This window comes from Sturnira hondurensis, unplaced genomic scaffold, assembly GCF_014824575.4.
Source record: "Sturnira hondurensis isolate 20B ecotype Veracruz unplaced genomic scaffold, ASM1482457v3 Scaffold0006496, whole genome shotgun sequence".
Classification (NCBI taxonomy): domain Eukaryota; kingdom Metazoa; phylum Chordata; class Mammalia; order Chiroptera; family Phyllostomidae; genus Sturnira; species Sturnira hondurensis.
This window is the reverse complement of record NW_028079127.1, coordinates 13,577,522-13,593,460: the sequence shown is the minus strand read 5'-3', so window position 1 is coordinate 13,593,460 and position 15,939 is coordinate 13,577,522. Positions and strand designations below refer to the sequence as shown.

Below are 15,939 nucleotides of genomic sequence, written 5' to 3'. Positions count from 1 at the left end.
TGACTGAGAAGGCTCTTTTTGGTCTGTCTGTCTGTTGTTCACAGCCGCCCAGTGATTCTGGCAGACAGCTGGGGCTGGGAATCGCGTGGCCCCAGCCCACCCTGTCCCTCAGAGCACATGCTGCGGAGGGGAGCTTCGCTGCCATCTCGGCACAGAAACACTTCCTGAAGGGAGGTCAGTCCCACGAAAGTCAGAACCAGAAGCCAGGAGCTTGCCAAACTAATTAAAATAAACACTTCTCCACAGAGAGAGACCCTCCACGCACGAATGGCATGTCCAAAGGCAGTGGCTGTGAGGAAACTCCAAATCAAGGAAACGCAGGGCAAGCAGCAAGAGCTCCGCCTGGAACCGAGGTCACCAGGCCCGAGGCTCTCGCTGCCCAGCAGGCACTGCCTGAGCCTCGCACGTCCCGGGCGTTGACAGACATGCTCAGCACCCAGGGCGCACGCGGTAACAGAAACCACTCCCTAGAGGAGGTCACACTCTAACAGGAAGAGACACAATGACCCCAGTGCGCACGGACGTGACCCACTTTACTGGGAATGCCAGAGCGGGGGGGTGGGGGGGTACAGAAGAGGGGGGCGAGCAGCCACACCGTGGCTGCCTCATGCAGGGGTAGCCTGCCCTGCCGGCGAATACGGAAGGGGAGTGACCCCAACAAAGGGCGGTGGGTGGGTGTTTCTCGGCAAGGGAGCTGGCTGACCCCGTGCAGGTGTGCACACTGGCGCAGAAGGCAACCCCAGAGGAGGTATGAAAGTCGGGGGGCTCCTGGAAGCCAGGGCCTTCGAAGGCAAAGGGCTGGGCCGAGCTCAGGGGAAAACCCATGGAAGCACAGCGGGGACAAAGTGCTGCTGAAAAGGCGAGCAGACATGGCGTTTCTGAAGAAGAAAACCATCTCGCTTCCTGACACCTAGTAAACAGGGAAAAACTGCACAAGTGACTGGATGAGACACCGCTACCGCGCCGGGGAGGAAGAGATTTCCCAAAGGAAGCGAACAGCAGCGGCAGTGAGGGCGGCAGTCTGCCTGGACAAAGGCCCGCGCACACCGAGACCTGCCTACTGAGCCCAAACAGCAGCATGCATCCCCCGACCTGGGGTGCAGAGGGTGAAATGGCCGTGGGAATGACCTGGAACTCTGACGCACACTCGGACAAGAGCCCTGGCCCCCCTCCACTCCTCGGACACCTGCTGCAGTCCCTTCCCGTCTGCTCCCCGCCCCCCCACCGAGCACCAACAGGCCTTCTTCGCCCTGTCACACGGAGCAAAGTGCCAGAACACACTACCCACACGAGCCGGGGGTTGGAGGAAGGGAGGTGCGCCCCTGAAGATTGGGTAAGGCTAGCTCAGCAGCACAGAGCAGCCGGCTCCTTGTCTGCAGACTCTCCCTTAACTTGTAGCAAACACTGTTTTAATAAGGGTGTCGATTAAGTATCTATAATGAACCCAACTCTTTTACCTAGATTTCTCATGCTTTCCTCATCTTCTCGAGGAACCTGGAACTTGCATTAGAATCTTACAGAACATTAACCTGGAACAGGGTTCTAGCAACTGCCTGGTCCAAGGGTCAGCAAACTAACCCAGGGCCACTGCTCGTTGGAGTACACGTTACCGGAACATGGCGTGCCAGTTCAACTGCCCAGCATCTAGAGCTGCGTTCAAGTCCAGTGGGCAGAGGGGCGGCGCAGACACCAGGTGACACGCGGAGCCCGCGTCAGGCCTTCAGCGAGTCTGCCGGCCTGTGCTCTCGTCCAGCGCTTGTCAATCTTTTTCCTCTCCTGGCACGCGCAAAGTAATCACGGTACTAAAATTCTCTGGCACACCAAAAAAGAGTATTTTTTGCTGATCTGACAAAAAAATAAGTTTAATCTTGATTTACCAAAATAATAATAACAGCAATCTACCCTTTTTGCTCCAAAGTGACTTTTTAAAAAGCCAGGTGTCTATACTTGTACGTGAGGATTTCTGGGACCAAGGAGTAACCAGGGGCAACCTTATCACGCAACATGACCAATAAGATGTAACTCTATTATACGACCTACATGTGCATGTATAGTTCAAGCCAGGGCACCCACTCCAGAGAGCCACTGTGCCGGCTGCTGTCATGTTCCTGTTTGACAACCCAGGGGAGAAAAGGTCTGTGTGCCTGACCACGGGAACAGCCGGGTGTCACGCGCTTCCAACACCCTTCAGCCCAAGGGTTGAAAACCGCTGCTGTGGGGCAGAGGTCCGCAGCCTTCTCCCGTGGGCCTCGAGGGACTCTCACGCACTCTGAATCACTACCAGAGCCAAAACTTTGTGTTTCACTGGGAAGGAAACCCAGAGCCTTTAGTTAAGCAGTAACTAGGAGAAAGGATCAGGGTAACAATCAAGCTCTTGGAAAGTGAGCACACTGGCCCTACCGTGTAACATTCAATTCTGAATAGCCAAGCAAAAATTTCAGAAAATTTCACCCACATACCATGCTGCTTAAAAAAATAATTCCCAGGCACTGTTTCAAAACCTCGCCCAGGCCCTGGACAGGCCCTGCCCGGCGTGAACGAGGTCCTGCACGCTGCGCACCGGGCCACCTGTCTGCGCGGCAGCAGGCCCACCTCTTCCCCAGGGGGGAGACCAGTCCCAGGAGGGCCCTGAGGGTGGCAGGGCTCTGCCGGCACAGAGAGCTGCCAGGCTGACCCGAGCTCTCTGCCCTCCTGGGCAGCCTGAAAAGGGCGAAGTCTGAGCCCAGCCCACTAGGTACTCCCATCGTGACTGAGAGTCTAGAGGAAACGGCACCCACTTCTTTTCACAAGCGTCTAGACTCCCCGGTTTGAAAATGAACCCTTCTAAAATATCGAAGGTCAGCTGCTGACTGTTAGGCGTGAGAAACATCGAAGACAGTAGCAGGTCCTCCGACCAATCTCTTCCTGCCACAGACACGGACACAGAGGAGCCTGCAGTGGCCCCTGGGGTCACCGTGCAGAGCTGGACCCTGCACTTCCCAGGGCTCCTCGCCTGCAGCCTGGGGGTGACAGGCTGTACAGGGGGCACGGCTGATGGATAAAACCCAAATAACGCCGGCAGCACTGAAAATGTGGACATGGGCTCCATCTTCCCTCAACAAGCTGGCACTTTCACACTCGTTTTTCTCATTTAATCCACCCCAAGCCCCATCTTACAGAGGTACAAACCGAAGTTACACAGCCGAACTGTATTTTGACTCAGGACTGCCAAGAGTCTCAGCTCTACAGAGCTCCTGAATCTACTCAGGAAACAACCTTGCTAACACAGCCTCTGATTTCCTATGTCAAAGGCTGCCGGCCAGCCAGGACCCCTTGAGTGCAGGGGACCGCCATGTGTAAGTGGCACCTGCTAAATCACTCGGGCGGAATCGCTCTGACATGCAGGCTTCGGTCTGATGGCCTGCAGACAGCATGCTCTTTCAGTTAGGGTCCTTTTGTTAATTCACTTAGTTGCCAACATTTTAAAAATAGAACTTATGTAAGTATAGAGTTCCGTTTTCTCTCCAAAAAGAAAGAAAAGAAAAATATCAAAAGATCTAGAACCATGGGCCCACATTCACCGTAGTGAACTGGCCAAGGAGGAGGAGAATCCCTCCTTGGTGGGAGAAGGCCCCCCGGGGGGACGACGGTCCCGCCGAGGAGCCGCAGGCGCTCCCCAGGCCGGACCGACCCCAGCCCTCCTCCAGCCTCTACTGTCCTGTCTTCCACCGGACTCGATGAACTACCAAAGCACCCATCCTTCCAAAACAACCTCAAGGGACTGCCGCACCAGCCTCAGGCTTTTCACATAAATGAGGCATCAAAATCCAGTAATGAGAGTTTCAAACGCTGAGAACAGAGAAAATGAAAGGCAGAAAAGCAATAATGAGGAAAATTCCCAGAACTGAAGCATTTCCAGACTGGGAAGCATGTTCACCAAACGCTCAGCACAATGGAGACAGAAAGACTGTGCCAGAGGCAGCAGAAGCTGGGGGCGGGGGTATCACCAGACCTCTCCAGGGCGGACCTGGGAGAGAGGGAGGGCACTGTCCCAGAAAGCTCCACAACGCGTGCCAGGAAGCCACCCTACCTCATGAAGAACAGGACAGCACATGCGTACACGCAAGTACAAAGGAAGGCAAGTACAAAAGTCNTTATGTAAGTATAGAGTTCCGTTTTCTCTCCAAAAAGAAAGAAAAGAAAAATATCAAAAGATCTAGAACCATGGGCCCACATTCACCGTAGTGAACTGGCCAAGGAGGAGGAGAATCCCTCCTTGGTGGGAGGAGGCCCCCCGGGAGGACGACGGTCCCACCGAGGAGCCGCAGGCGCTCCCCAGGCCGGACCGACCCCAGCCCTCCTCCAGCCTCTACTGTCCTGTCTTCCACCGGACGCGATGAACTACCAAAGCACCCATCCTTCCAAAACAACCTCAAGGGACTGCCGCACCAGCCTCAGGCTTTTCACATAAATGAGGCATCAAAATCCAGTAATGAGAGTTTCAAACGCTGAGAACAGAGAAAATGAAAGGCAGAAAAGCAATAATGAGGAAAATTCCCAGAACTGAAGCATTTCCAGACTGGGAAGCATGTTCACCAAACGCTCAGCACAATGGAGACAGAAAGACTGTGCCAGAGGCAGCAGAAGCTGGGGGCGGGGGCATCACCAGACCTCTCCAGGGCGGACCTGGGAGAGAGGGAGGGCACTGTCCCAGAAAGCTCCACAACTCGTGCCAGGAAGCCACCCTACCTCATGAAGAACAGGACAGCACATGCGTACACGCAAGTACAAAGGAAGGCAAGTACAAAAGTCTCATATAATCATGAATGAATCCTAGCATGAAATCAACAACATAGGAAAAAGAATAAAAACGGAGAACAAGGTTTCGGGTCCCAGAACACAGGGTTGGTTCCGCACTGGAAATCTATGAATACGCTGCACTGTGTCAAAAGGTGAAAGAGGGGGCCTCATAAATCACTCCAATAAATGCATCTGCTAAAATTAAAAATCCCAACTAAAAAAACAAACCTTCCTGGCCCTGACTCGTGTGGCTCAGTTGGTTGGAGCATCATCCAGTAACAAAAAGGTCACAGGTTTGATTCCCAGTCAGGGCATGTATGGGGGGCAACCAATCGATGCTTCTCTCTCACATCGATGTTTCTCTTTCTCCCTGCCCCTCTCTCTCTAAAAGTAATGGGGGAAAAATGTCCTTGGGTGAGGATAAAAATAAAAAAACTTTCTTAGTTAACCAAAAGTATCAGAAAACCACAGAAATACCACACTCAACAGCAAAATAACAGAAGCGTACTCATTAAACCCAGAAGACAAGACAAAGACACCCGCTGTCACATTAGTCAGCGTTACACTGGAGGGCCCGACACTGAAGGACTCCAGGACGAGAAGTGCCAGAAACAGAAATGAGATGTAAACATCAGAATAGAAGAGACTGCAGACAGGACTGTAACTAAAAATTCTAAAGCACCAAACTATTAGAACAAGATTCTAATAAGCCAGCTGTCTATAATTCAATTACAAAAAATAAAAAAAACTTTTCTATAGATCAGTAACAAATTTGAGAATAGGAGAAACAAAACTACACCATATTTGACAATGAAAACAAATACGAAATATCTAGGAATTAAAAGAACAAAAAAATGAAAGGAGTATAAAAAGAAAGCTGTAGTGATGTCAGTCCCACTGGGGCACCAGACTGTCCGCTCTGTTCCATCAGTGCCCTGCACAGAGCAGGCAGGCAGTGAGCCCTCGGTAGGTGACCGATGGACCAAGAAAAACCACCTGATACATTCTTATTGCTGATGGAGGAGCCCATTGGGTAAAAATACCAGTCATCCCCAAATTACGTTAATAAACCTTAATGTGATCCTAATAAAAACTTCAGTAGAATTTTTTTATAGAACATAACGATTTTGAAGTTCACTTTTCAAAAAATGCGCAGGGCTAATCAAAAAATTTCATTAAAACAAAATGCTGTCTAACATATACACAATGAAGCAATAATATTTTAAAATTACATCCTGGCTGGTGTGGCTCAGTGGATTGAGCATGGGCCTGTGAAGCAGGGGATCCCAGGTTCGATTCCCAGTCGGGGCACATGCCTGAGTTGCCGGCCAGGTGCCCAGTAGGGGACACGTAAGAGGCAACCACACACTGATGTTTCTCTCCCACTCTTTCCCCTTTCCTCCCCCTCTAAATAAATAAGTAGATAAATAAATAAATAAAATCACGAATAAGAATTTATTATGAAGATGGAGAATCAGTAAAAATCATATTAGAACTGTCAGGGCCCCAAATTCACACTATCCCAAAATAAAATCCCATGTAAATAAAAGCTAAAAAATATTTTATAAATACAAACACAGGAGTATAAAATATTAAAGCATAGAGGAACTTCTGGCACAGCAACGCCACTGTGGAAAAATTATACAATGCATGAAAAGATATTTAATTTCACTAGACTGAAAAAAAAACCTACGTTACAACACTGAGGCTTTTTTCTGTCTCATGATTATCAAAAACATTTAAAAGTCCCACCCTAGCATTGGCTGTTTTCCCCTCAACTGAAGGGTCGCTGGTTCCATTCAGGTCAGGCACAGGCCTGAGTTGTGGACCAGGTCCCTGGTTGGGGGGTGCACGAGAGGCAAGCAAGCGATCGATGTTTCTCTTCCTCTTTCTCCCTCCATCCCCCTCTGTAAAAACAAATAAATAAAGCCTTTTAAAAATATATTTTTAAAATGTCTGGGAAGTGGAGAATCTCCTACATCACCGATGGAGAGGATCCAGTGGTACCAGTCTTTCTGAGGACAACGTGACAATACCTAAATGCGGTAACTCTCCGCGCACTATTTCCACGCGAAGTGGTATCCCTCCGCCAGAACCGAGTGCTAGGACACAGCTGCACACTTCCAGCACCGCCTTTCCCACGAAAGTGACAGACCCGGAAGTCCCAGCCACGCTGCCCACGTGGACCCGGAAGCCCCTGGACCGGAAGTTCTGGGGCTGCCCACCAGGGAGCAAGGATGATGGGGGGGCAGGGGGGCCCACGTCGCTCCAGGTCACTGTCAAAGGCCACCCACCCAGGAGGCAGTGGCAATGGGGCGCTTGGAGACGCCTCATGCCCTACATGCTTGCTTAGCAGATGTCCCCGCCCGGACAGCGGAGCATGCGCGCAGACCACAGGGGGCACAGCGGCCCTCTGGAGTGACAGACCCCCGGGGTGGGCCATGATGAAAAAAGGGCAATAACTAAACGGTTCAAACTGAGTGAGGGTCGGGAGAGAAGCGGGGAATCGGGAGAGAAGCGGGGAATCGGGAGAGAAGCGGGGAACCGGGAGATGGAGATGGAGATGGAGCGGGCGGCGGACATACCGGACGAAGAACGAAAGCTCGAGTGGCTGGGCGGGTGTCGACGGGGCCTGCAGCAGTAAGAATGGGGGGACCTAAAGAAGCCCAACTTTCCGGGCTCGGGTTTCCTGTGGACACCAAAGACCTTTTCTTTCTGTGTTTCACAGTCAGCAGCGAGAGAACAGGGCGCCCCCCCCCCGCCCCCCGTCCAGGCGCCTGCATCCGGAGCCTGCATCCGGAAACCGCTGGCCCTGGCCTTGGCCTTGGGAAACCCCGCTGTCCATGCGAAAGTGCCACACAAGCCAACAACCAATGAAAAGCACCATAAAAACACAGAAACGTGCGCGCTGCCCCAACCAGGCGGCGCTGTGGGGTGGGCCGCGCCCCGCACCCCAGAGGCCGCCCGACCCCACCCAGGGCGCGGCGCAGGCCTGGGCATGCGCGGGCCTCCGGAGGACATGTCTCTCCTCTCTTCCCTCCCCCTCCCCCCAAAAAAGAAAAAATAAAGTCTCGTTGACCCACGGGCTCCCAGACCAAAATCTGAAAAATTTTTTAAAATAAAAATAAACATAAAAAACACCACAGCGACCGCCCCCCCCTCCAGAGCTCACCAAGTGAGGAAGGTAAACCACGGCTTTCACAGTTCAACCCGAAAAACCCGAAAGCCTCGACACATCGAACACGGAGAAAAACGACCTGACATTCAGGTGGCACGCAGCCAACCCACCCAGAGCTCGACGTTCTGGCGACGGTCTCCACACAGACGTTGGGACACTACGGCCCAGTCTCCGGGCTGGTGACCAGGCCAAGGCAGGCGCGGGACCGGACCCCGAGACCCCACACCCGTGGGTCTCCCTGTTTCCATGACGACCAACTCTCGTGGACACGCACCTTCGCGCCTCCTGTGTCAAACTTGAGAGACGATGCTAAAACTCACTTTCGAGTAGTCTTCCGTATTAAAAAAAAAGGGGGGGAGCCTCCATCAACACGTGATTTCGCCAGAAGGTGACTTTCTGAGACGGGAGAGTCGGGTGTCCCGTCAAAATCACTTCCACACGGTGACCGAGACGAACTACCCGGGGACGCGGCCCGGCTCTCGGCACCGGCGTGGCCCACTCCCGGCGTGAAACGCCGACGCGAACCGCTAACAGGTCTCCGTCAGACTGGCGTGGACTCACGTGGAAGCACGGCCCGCCGAGATGGAACGCCGCCGTGGCCCCAGGTCCCCTCCCGAAGGCGGGCCTTTCATTCTGGGCTTCACGCTCATCCCGACGCGTCAGCGAACCCCCACCCGGCGGCAACCACCCCTGCCCTCCCCGGGTCTGGGCGGCCCGCTCACAGCCACCTCCACTCCCGGGCCCTGCGCTCGGTGCGGAGGCTTCAGCGGGGGCCCGCGGCAGCGCACGGGGACGCGGCCCGGGCGCAGGCAGCAGGGCCCGGCGGCTCACGTACCTGCCGCGCCGGCTCCTCCTCCCGCTCCTAGCGCGGCCGCCATGGTGCTGATCCGCCCGGCTGCAGCCTCGCCGCGCCGCGCCAGCTGGGGGGCAGCGGGCGGCGGGCCAAGACGGGGGACGCGGCGAGCGAGGCAGCGGGGCCCGGCCGCTCACTCCGCTCCTCCGCAGGAAAACAACAAACTACCGCAACATGGCCGCCGCTCCGCCGCCGCCGCCGCGGTGCACGTCGGGATGAGGGCGGCCGGAAGGCGCCTCAGGGCCCGCCCCGCAGAGGCCGCCGCGCCTCGGCGCCTCCTTCGAGAGGCCGAGGCCGAGCGAGGAGGGGAAGCGGGCAGGCGGCCACCCAGCTCGGCTCCACAAACCCAAGAGTTTGACGTGCAGGCGGGAGCGGCTGCGGCCCTACTTTGGTCCCAGGCTCTGTCGGTCGCAAGCGCTTTTCAGCAGCCGGCGCCGCGCTTTACGGCCGGCGGCTCTCCCGCGGGCAGCGGGAGCGAGTAGGCCGCGCGTACGGAGTGGGGACCGACTTTAGTCTCTGAGTTTGGACAGTGAGGCGGGGAGCCGGAGCGGAAGCGTCTGCGGCGCGGACTGACGGGGTCAAGAGCGCGCACCCGGGCCCAGTCGGCGCCGAGGGTAGCTGGGGAAGCGCAGGCGGCGCATGCGCACTGCCCGGGTCTGCGGCCGGGCTGGTGTAACGCAGGGACAAGTGCGGGGGCGCCCGGTGCACCCAGTCCGCCTCTCAGTGCTGCCCTGAGACTCGCTTAGCGGAGTTTGTCTTTTCCTTTTTATTGAGTTTATTGGGGTGACACTGGTTAACAAAAATTATACAGCTTCCAGGCGCACAATTCTACAACACGACACACAGCACACTGTACTGTGTGTTCACCGCCCCAAGTCAAGTCTCCATTGATCACCATTTATGCCTCGTGTACCACTTCCACGGCTATCACCGCACTGTTGTCCGTGTTCATGAGTACTTTTCTTTCCCCATTTTTGCTCAGCCCCTTCACCCCTGGCATTCCGCTTCCACAGCTGTGATCCTGCTCTCTCTGAGTCATGTCTCTATTTTGCTGGTTAGTTCAGTTTGTTCATTAGATTCCGCTCGTGAGTGAAATCATACAGTTCCTGCTGCCCGTGACTGGCTTAGCACGACGTTCTCCAGCTCCATCAATGCTGTCGCAGAGACTAAAATTTCCTTCTTACGGCTGAGTAGTACTCCGTTGTGAAAGTTGCCACGGCTTTTCATCCCCTCACCTACTGACGGACACCAGGGTTTAAATAAGAGCCAGAGTTTGCATTTCTGAGCAGCCAGAAGGTCACAAAATGAGACACTCATAAGTGACTGAAGTAAAGGGTACTGGGAGACGGGACAGTGACTTGGAAAGGCTGAGGGCTGCTTGGGATCCTGTGTCCAAAGGAGGCCGGTCTGAGTTCTCTGAAGCTGGGAGTGGGGCAGGGGCTGAATGCAACTGAATCTTCAAAAACACATAAGCTGCAAACGTGGATTCCATAACAGTGAGCGTGGGGTGACAGAAAGGGAAGGGTCGTTTCAGGCAGAAAGAAGTCTGACAAAGGCTCCGAGATGTCAGGTGGCTTGTGTGAGGGGTAACTGGAAGCAGCACCTGGAGTGTTCAATGAGAAAGGCGCTCACTAGCAATGAGCTGGAAAGGTGTGTGATGACCAGAAGGCATTTTTTCTGAAGCCACAGGGAGTAGGGAATGGTTTTAATAACAGAAGTTACAATGTAAGATTTATGTTTAGAAACATGGCGAGAGCAAACGTGCAGCATGGAGAGACACAAACTGGAATCACGCAAGCCAGTTAAATAACACTCCAGGAACAATCCTAGTAACAATAGCAACATTCCCTGCAGGAAATGGGTTCCTGGATGGGCAGGTGAGGAAACAGTGTAATCATATATTAATAGTAGCAATGAATGAACGAGCGGAAAACGCAGACACAGACAGCAGTGTGGTGGGTACCAGAGGGACAGAGGGGCAGGGGAGACAGAAAAAGGTGAAGGGATCAAATACATGGTCATGGGAGGAGATGTGACTTTGGGGGGCCAACGTACAGGGCAACGCATGATGTAGAGTACAATTGTGTGCTTGAAACCTGTATAATTTTATTAACCAATGTCAGCCCACCAAATTTAGTTTTTAATAAAATGTTAAAGGTAAAGGTTCAGTGTTTAAACTTTACTTTTTAAAGTCCGTCTTTTTCCAACATCAGACCAAGACGGACTCTGTCGTGGGCGAGCAGCCCCAACCCAATACATCAGTTTGCATGGTGAGCGGCGGACACATTGCAAGGGGTTTCAGAATACAGAGCACATCTCCAAAATATTGGTGACCAAAGGAATTTTGCTGTAAAACTTTTTCAACTTTTATATGTTTAATGGTTTCCATAAAAAGGTATTTAAAAACATTCCTGGTGTAATAACTAATGTAATATTCATCTGAAACATAAAAACCAAAAAAAAAAGTCTAGAAACACTTTCATTTGATTCGGCTGCATGTAATCACTCAATATATATATATATATATATATGCGTGCCAGGCAGGCAATCTCAAATAACTGTCTCCATTGCAGAGCGCATGAACACACCCAGACTTAAAACAAATTCCCAAAGATGATACAATCTCATAGACACTTTGTAGCTATATAGTACTTGAGGAGAGACAAGTATCTCAGTTGTAAACCACCAGAAACTAAATCTCTCTAGGACAACAGTGTCCACACTGTTTTGATCCAACATTCATTGGGAACCCCTCTGAGCTTGGGCACCAAATATTTGAAGATCTTGACCCTGAGTACAGGTTTACCAAACCTATTTTTGCCCCTCCAATGGGCAAATAGCACTTTTGGTTGACTTCCTACCTTGTCCTAGAAAGCCGATGAAGGTGGAACGTCAAATGTTATAAAATAACGTTGTATCACAAACGCCCTCTGAGGGGGAAACTCACTTCTCCTTCTGGTTTGGCAGGAATGAACACTCTAGACACCTGTCAGGAGGCCGTCCGTGCCTCTAGGCTCTTTTCGCCCTGTGCGAAGATCCAATGCACTCAGGGAACTCCTAGAAGAGAGATGGGCGGCCAAGAGCAAGGGGCTTCTAAGGCAGAGCAGCTCCCGCACCCCAGTCTTCTCGCACCTGAGCTCATACACGGGAGGGGCTCACGCCCGCCTGTATGAAGCGCAGCAAAGAGCACCGCAGGTGGCCTTGCCACCGTCAAGGGATGCTTCTCCATCTCCCTAAGTGAGGCTGCTGCCAGGGGTGACATTAGTGAGTGCAAATGCTAGACCCGAGTGAACGCTTACAGTTTCGTACATGCCCTCCTGAAAATGTAACAGCTTGGCTTTGTTTTTTAGTTAAAAGTGAATTACAGAAGCTGCTTCTTCTGTCAATGTGACAGACTCAATATGGAAATTCTAGGGCCCCTCCCTCCCGCGGCACAACAGATTCTGCAGAAAACATCTGGCATTGTTGCAGTACTGGGTTTTAGAAATTAAAACTCCAAGGGAGCAAGAGAGAAAGAAAAAACCAAACAAACAAACCCTGAGTGATAAGTAGCGAGCGTGCAGGAAGGGCAGGTTTCCCTGAGGGAAGAAATTCCTCGGCCCCTGTTGGGAAGAGAGAAGTTGAGCACAGGTTCCCAGACCAAACCTGAGATTCTGGAAGGACTTCCTCGTGGTGCTCCCATGTATTTCACAGTTTAAGGTCAACCAAGCCCTGGCTGGTGTGGCCCAGTGGATTGAGTGCTGGCCTGGGAACCAAAAGATTGCCAGTTCGATTCCCAGTCCAAGCACATGCCTGGCTTGCAGTTTCGGTCCCAGGGCAAGGATGAGAGGCAACAGTTCGATTCTCACACATCAGTGTTCCTCTCCCTCTCTTTCTCTCTCCCTCCCCCTCTCTCTAGTAATAAGTAAATAAAATATTTTTAAAAATTGTTGTCCCAATTTTGTCCATCCAAAAAATAAAATGAAACCAAAAAAGAAAACAGTCTTGTGCACCTGCCTGTCTGCTGAGCGAGAGCTTACGTGCCAAGCACCAGGGCAGGTGTGAAATGAACAGTCAGACAAGAACTTGTGTGGAGCCGAGGCTCCACGTTCGCCTGGAGGCAGACAAACAAGACGTGGAAAAACACGGGTCACCTCAGAGGGAGCCTGGGGAGGCACCAACCCCACCGGGCCAGGGGCGGGGTTGGGGGGGGGGCTGTCCTTGGGGAGGGCGCCTGCGGAGGGCGGCACAGGAAGCGAGCTCTGCAGCACCGAGTAAGCAACTAGATGGAGGGATGGGCGGGGCTAGGGCAGGGCTGCCAGTGGGGTAGACAGTCCCCATTTCTCAACCCCATGCACCATTATGCTTTCACATCTAAACGTAAGTTATTTAGAGGAGGGACTGAGGGCTGCCTGGTGGAGGCGTGAGGCTGCAGCATTTGGGGCAGTGCACACCGCCTCCCTCTGGCATGCATGCCTGATGACCAGGTGACCCAGAGAGACGGGAGCTGGGGCTCAGGTAGTCTTCTGGGTCGGGGACAAAGCGGCTGGAGTGTATTTCTGTCCACACATAGTGCTCTCGTTCTAGAAGCGAGATTCTAGCTCTGGCCTCCCTTCTGTGTTTCTACCAGGGTTTCGTGTGTCTCGGTGTCTCGTGTGGACACCTCAGGACACTGCCCAGCTGGCCCACCCTGGCCCAGCCCCCCCGGTTTCCCTTGTAATGACTAAGTATCCAGTGGGGAGGTGCTGGGAGACAATGTAAACATCTTGTGTCTTCCTGCTGATGTCCCAGGCACGGAGCACTGGCGGTAGCCCTGTGGGGCGCCCACCCACACCTTAAAAGTCTACATTCGCTCCTCGTGATGCTTCTTGTGGGAAAGGACTTCCACTCATCCCCACTTATTTGCACATTCAGTTGTTTATGTATGTCAGTGAGGACTCACGGGTTCTTATTTTAGTCTATGGATTATAATCCATTATTATGCTCCAACGATCACAGATTCAGCCACTGGAAACCCTTCCAGTGAGAGCCGGCATCCCTTCACCTTTAGCTGTAGGGTATGCGGTGAGGCAAATGTTTGTGCCCCGCCCTCCCAAATTCATACTCTGGCACCGGAAACCCCAGGGGGTGGTGTTAGGAGAAGGGACCTTTCTGGGGTGATTAGGTGAGATGAGGCCATGGGTGCGGAGTCCAGGCGGTGAGGTGAATGTCCTTACCGGAGACAGCCCAGTGCTGGAGGTCGGCCAGGTGAGCTCACCGGGAAGGGCCCACCAGAACCCGAACCTCGCTCTCCAGGCCTATGACCAGTAAACGCCCGCTGGGAAAGCCACTGGGGTCGACAGCAGCCAAATTATCATTTTCCAAAATTACTTAGACGGTTTCTTTCCTTGCCCACCCCCATTCCATGTCACGCCACTGTTTCTTTGGAAAGCAGCCAGGTTTGTGGTTTCTGTCTGTAGCTTATCAGGGTTCTTCCCCCATCTCTACCAATTGGTTCATGCATGGGAAACGCGAACTGGGTTCTCAAGTCAGAGCCACAGGGAGGGTGCACCCCGAGGGGGCCCTCCCTCTCCCTGACTCCCATTCCCACCCCCTTATCCTTCTACCCCCTCCAACACCCCTCCTAGGTAACAATCATTCTGTTCTGATTTCCCCTTCCTTCCTTCCTTCCTTCCTCCCTCTGTCTCACCCTCCTCCCCTCCCTCCATCCCAGGGCGCCCTCACCCTCAGCCCCATCCCAACCCCTCTGCACAGTCCTGTGTTGTCTGCACGGCCCTCCACCACAGGCCCGAGCCCTCCTTGACTGCAAAACCACAGCGTGGAGGGCGAGCTGGAGAGGGTTACTGCAGTAACAATAAGGACTTGTAAGGTGTCCCTCAGCGGAGGCCACGCCCCGGGGTGGAGGGAGGTGTCTGCAGAGCAGGGTGCGACAGGAGGCCCTCATGGCGGGTGGTAGTGGGGCTCCCTCACCCCTGCTTTTGGGGAGCCTAAAACAGCCGTGTGGGAGGGGCTGGTCCAGTGTCCAGGGCTCCCAGGTGGGAGGATGAGCAGGGGGCCCCAGGGGGGCTGCTCTCAGGCTTGAAGCCAACTGCCCACACACCTAGTGGCCAGGAGCTGAGCCACCCACAGCCTCCCTGGAAAGGGCCAGTCGCCCACGGTGGCCCTGAGGGTCCCCAGACTGAAGGCTCAGGGTGTGGAGACTGGGGAGGTGGCATTCGTCCTCCGTGTCTCACCTGGAGAGTGGCCGAGCAGACAGGAGGGAGAAACAGGCCTCCTCTGCGGATTAGGTGAAAATTTATAAAACTCAATCCTCTTTAAGAATCTCCTACTTGATTGTATTTGACCTAACTGTAGATTTTTGGTTTGGGGTCTAAGATGAGAAAATAAGATATCTTCATTTTTATTTTAGAGAAAGGGCAGTTTGAATCCTGCGGAAGGCAGTGAATCGTCCAGTCGGGAAAGCAGAGCAGGTGCAACCGGCTTCACCCAAACCGCCCTGTGGCCCCGCACAAGTACGTCCCTCCTCTCTGCCCCCCGTCCGCAGATTCGGGTGGGTGAGGACAGTGCTGGTCTCTGGGGCTGCAGAGAGGATTGGGTGAGTTCGTGCACTCAGACTGTACCTGGCATTGGGGAAGGATTGTTCAGGGCCGGCAGCTTGATCACTCTCACCACCACCATCACCATCACCATCACCATCACCATCACCTCCACCATCACCACCACCATCACCGCCACCATCACCACCATCGCCGCCGCCGCCATCACCGCTGCAGCCACCGCCGCCACTGCCGCCACCGCCGCCGCCGCCGCCGCCGCCACCGCCGCCGCCATCGCCGCCACCATCGCCGCCACCACCATGACCACCACCACCATCACCACCACCACCACCACCACCACCACCACCTCCACCACCACCATCACCTCCACCACCACCATCACCATCACCGCCACCATCACCATCACCACCGCCGCCGCCACCATCACCACCGCCACCATCACCGCCACCGCCACCGCCACCATCACCTCCACCATCACCATCACCATCACCATCACCGCCACCATCACCGCCGCCACTGCCGCCGCCGCCGCCACCACCACCACCGCCACCATCGCCGCCACCACCATGACTACCACCACCACCATCACCTCC

The 15,939-nt window shown here is 53.9% G+C and overlaps 1 protein-coding gene across 3 annotated transcripts in view; it reads right to left on the bottom strand.

The window, feature by feature from the left end:
• RBM33 (RNA binding motif protein 33) overlaps positions 1-9,401 on the bottom strand; it is an 80,584-nt gene extending 71,183 nt beyond the window's left edge. For 2 of the 3 annotated variants that reach the window (XM_037049501.1, XM_037049502.1), the window contains exon 1: positions 8,793-9,401. In XM_037049501.1, the coding sequence (XP_036905396.1) occupies positions 8,793-8,835 (43 nt within the window). In that variant the 5' untranslated portion in view covers positions 8,836-9,401. The remainder of the gene's footprint in view (positions 1-8,792) is intronic. The other variant, XM_037049500.1, reaches the window with a different exon arrangement.
• Between the last annotated feature and the right edge of the window lie 6,538 nt (positions 9,402-15,939).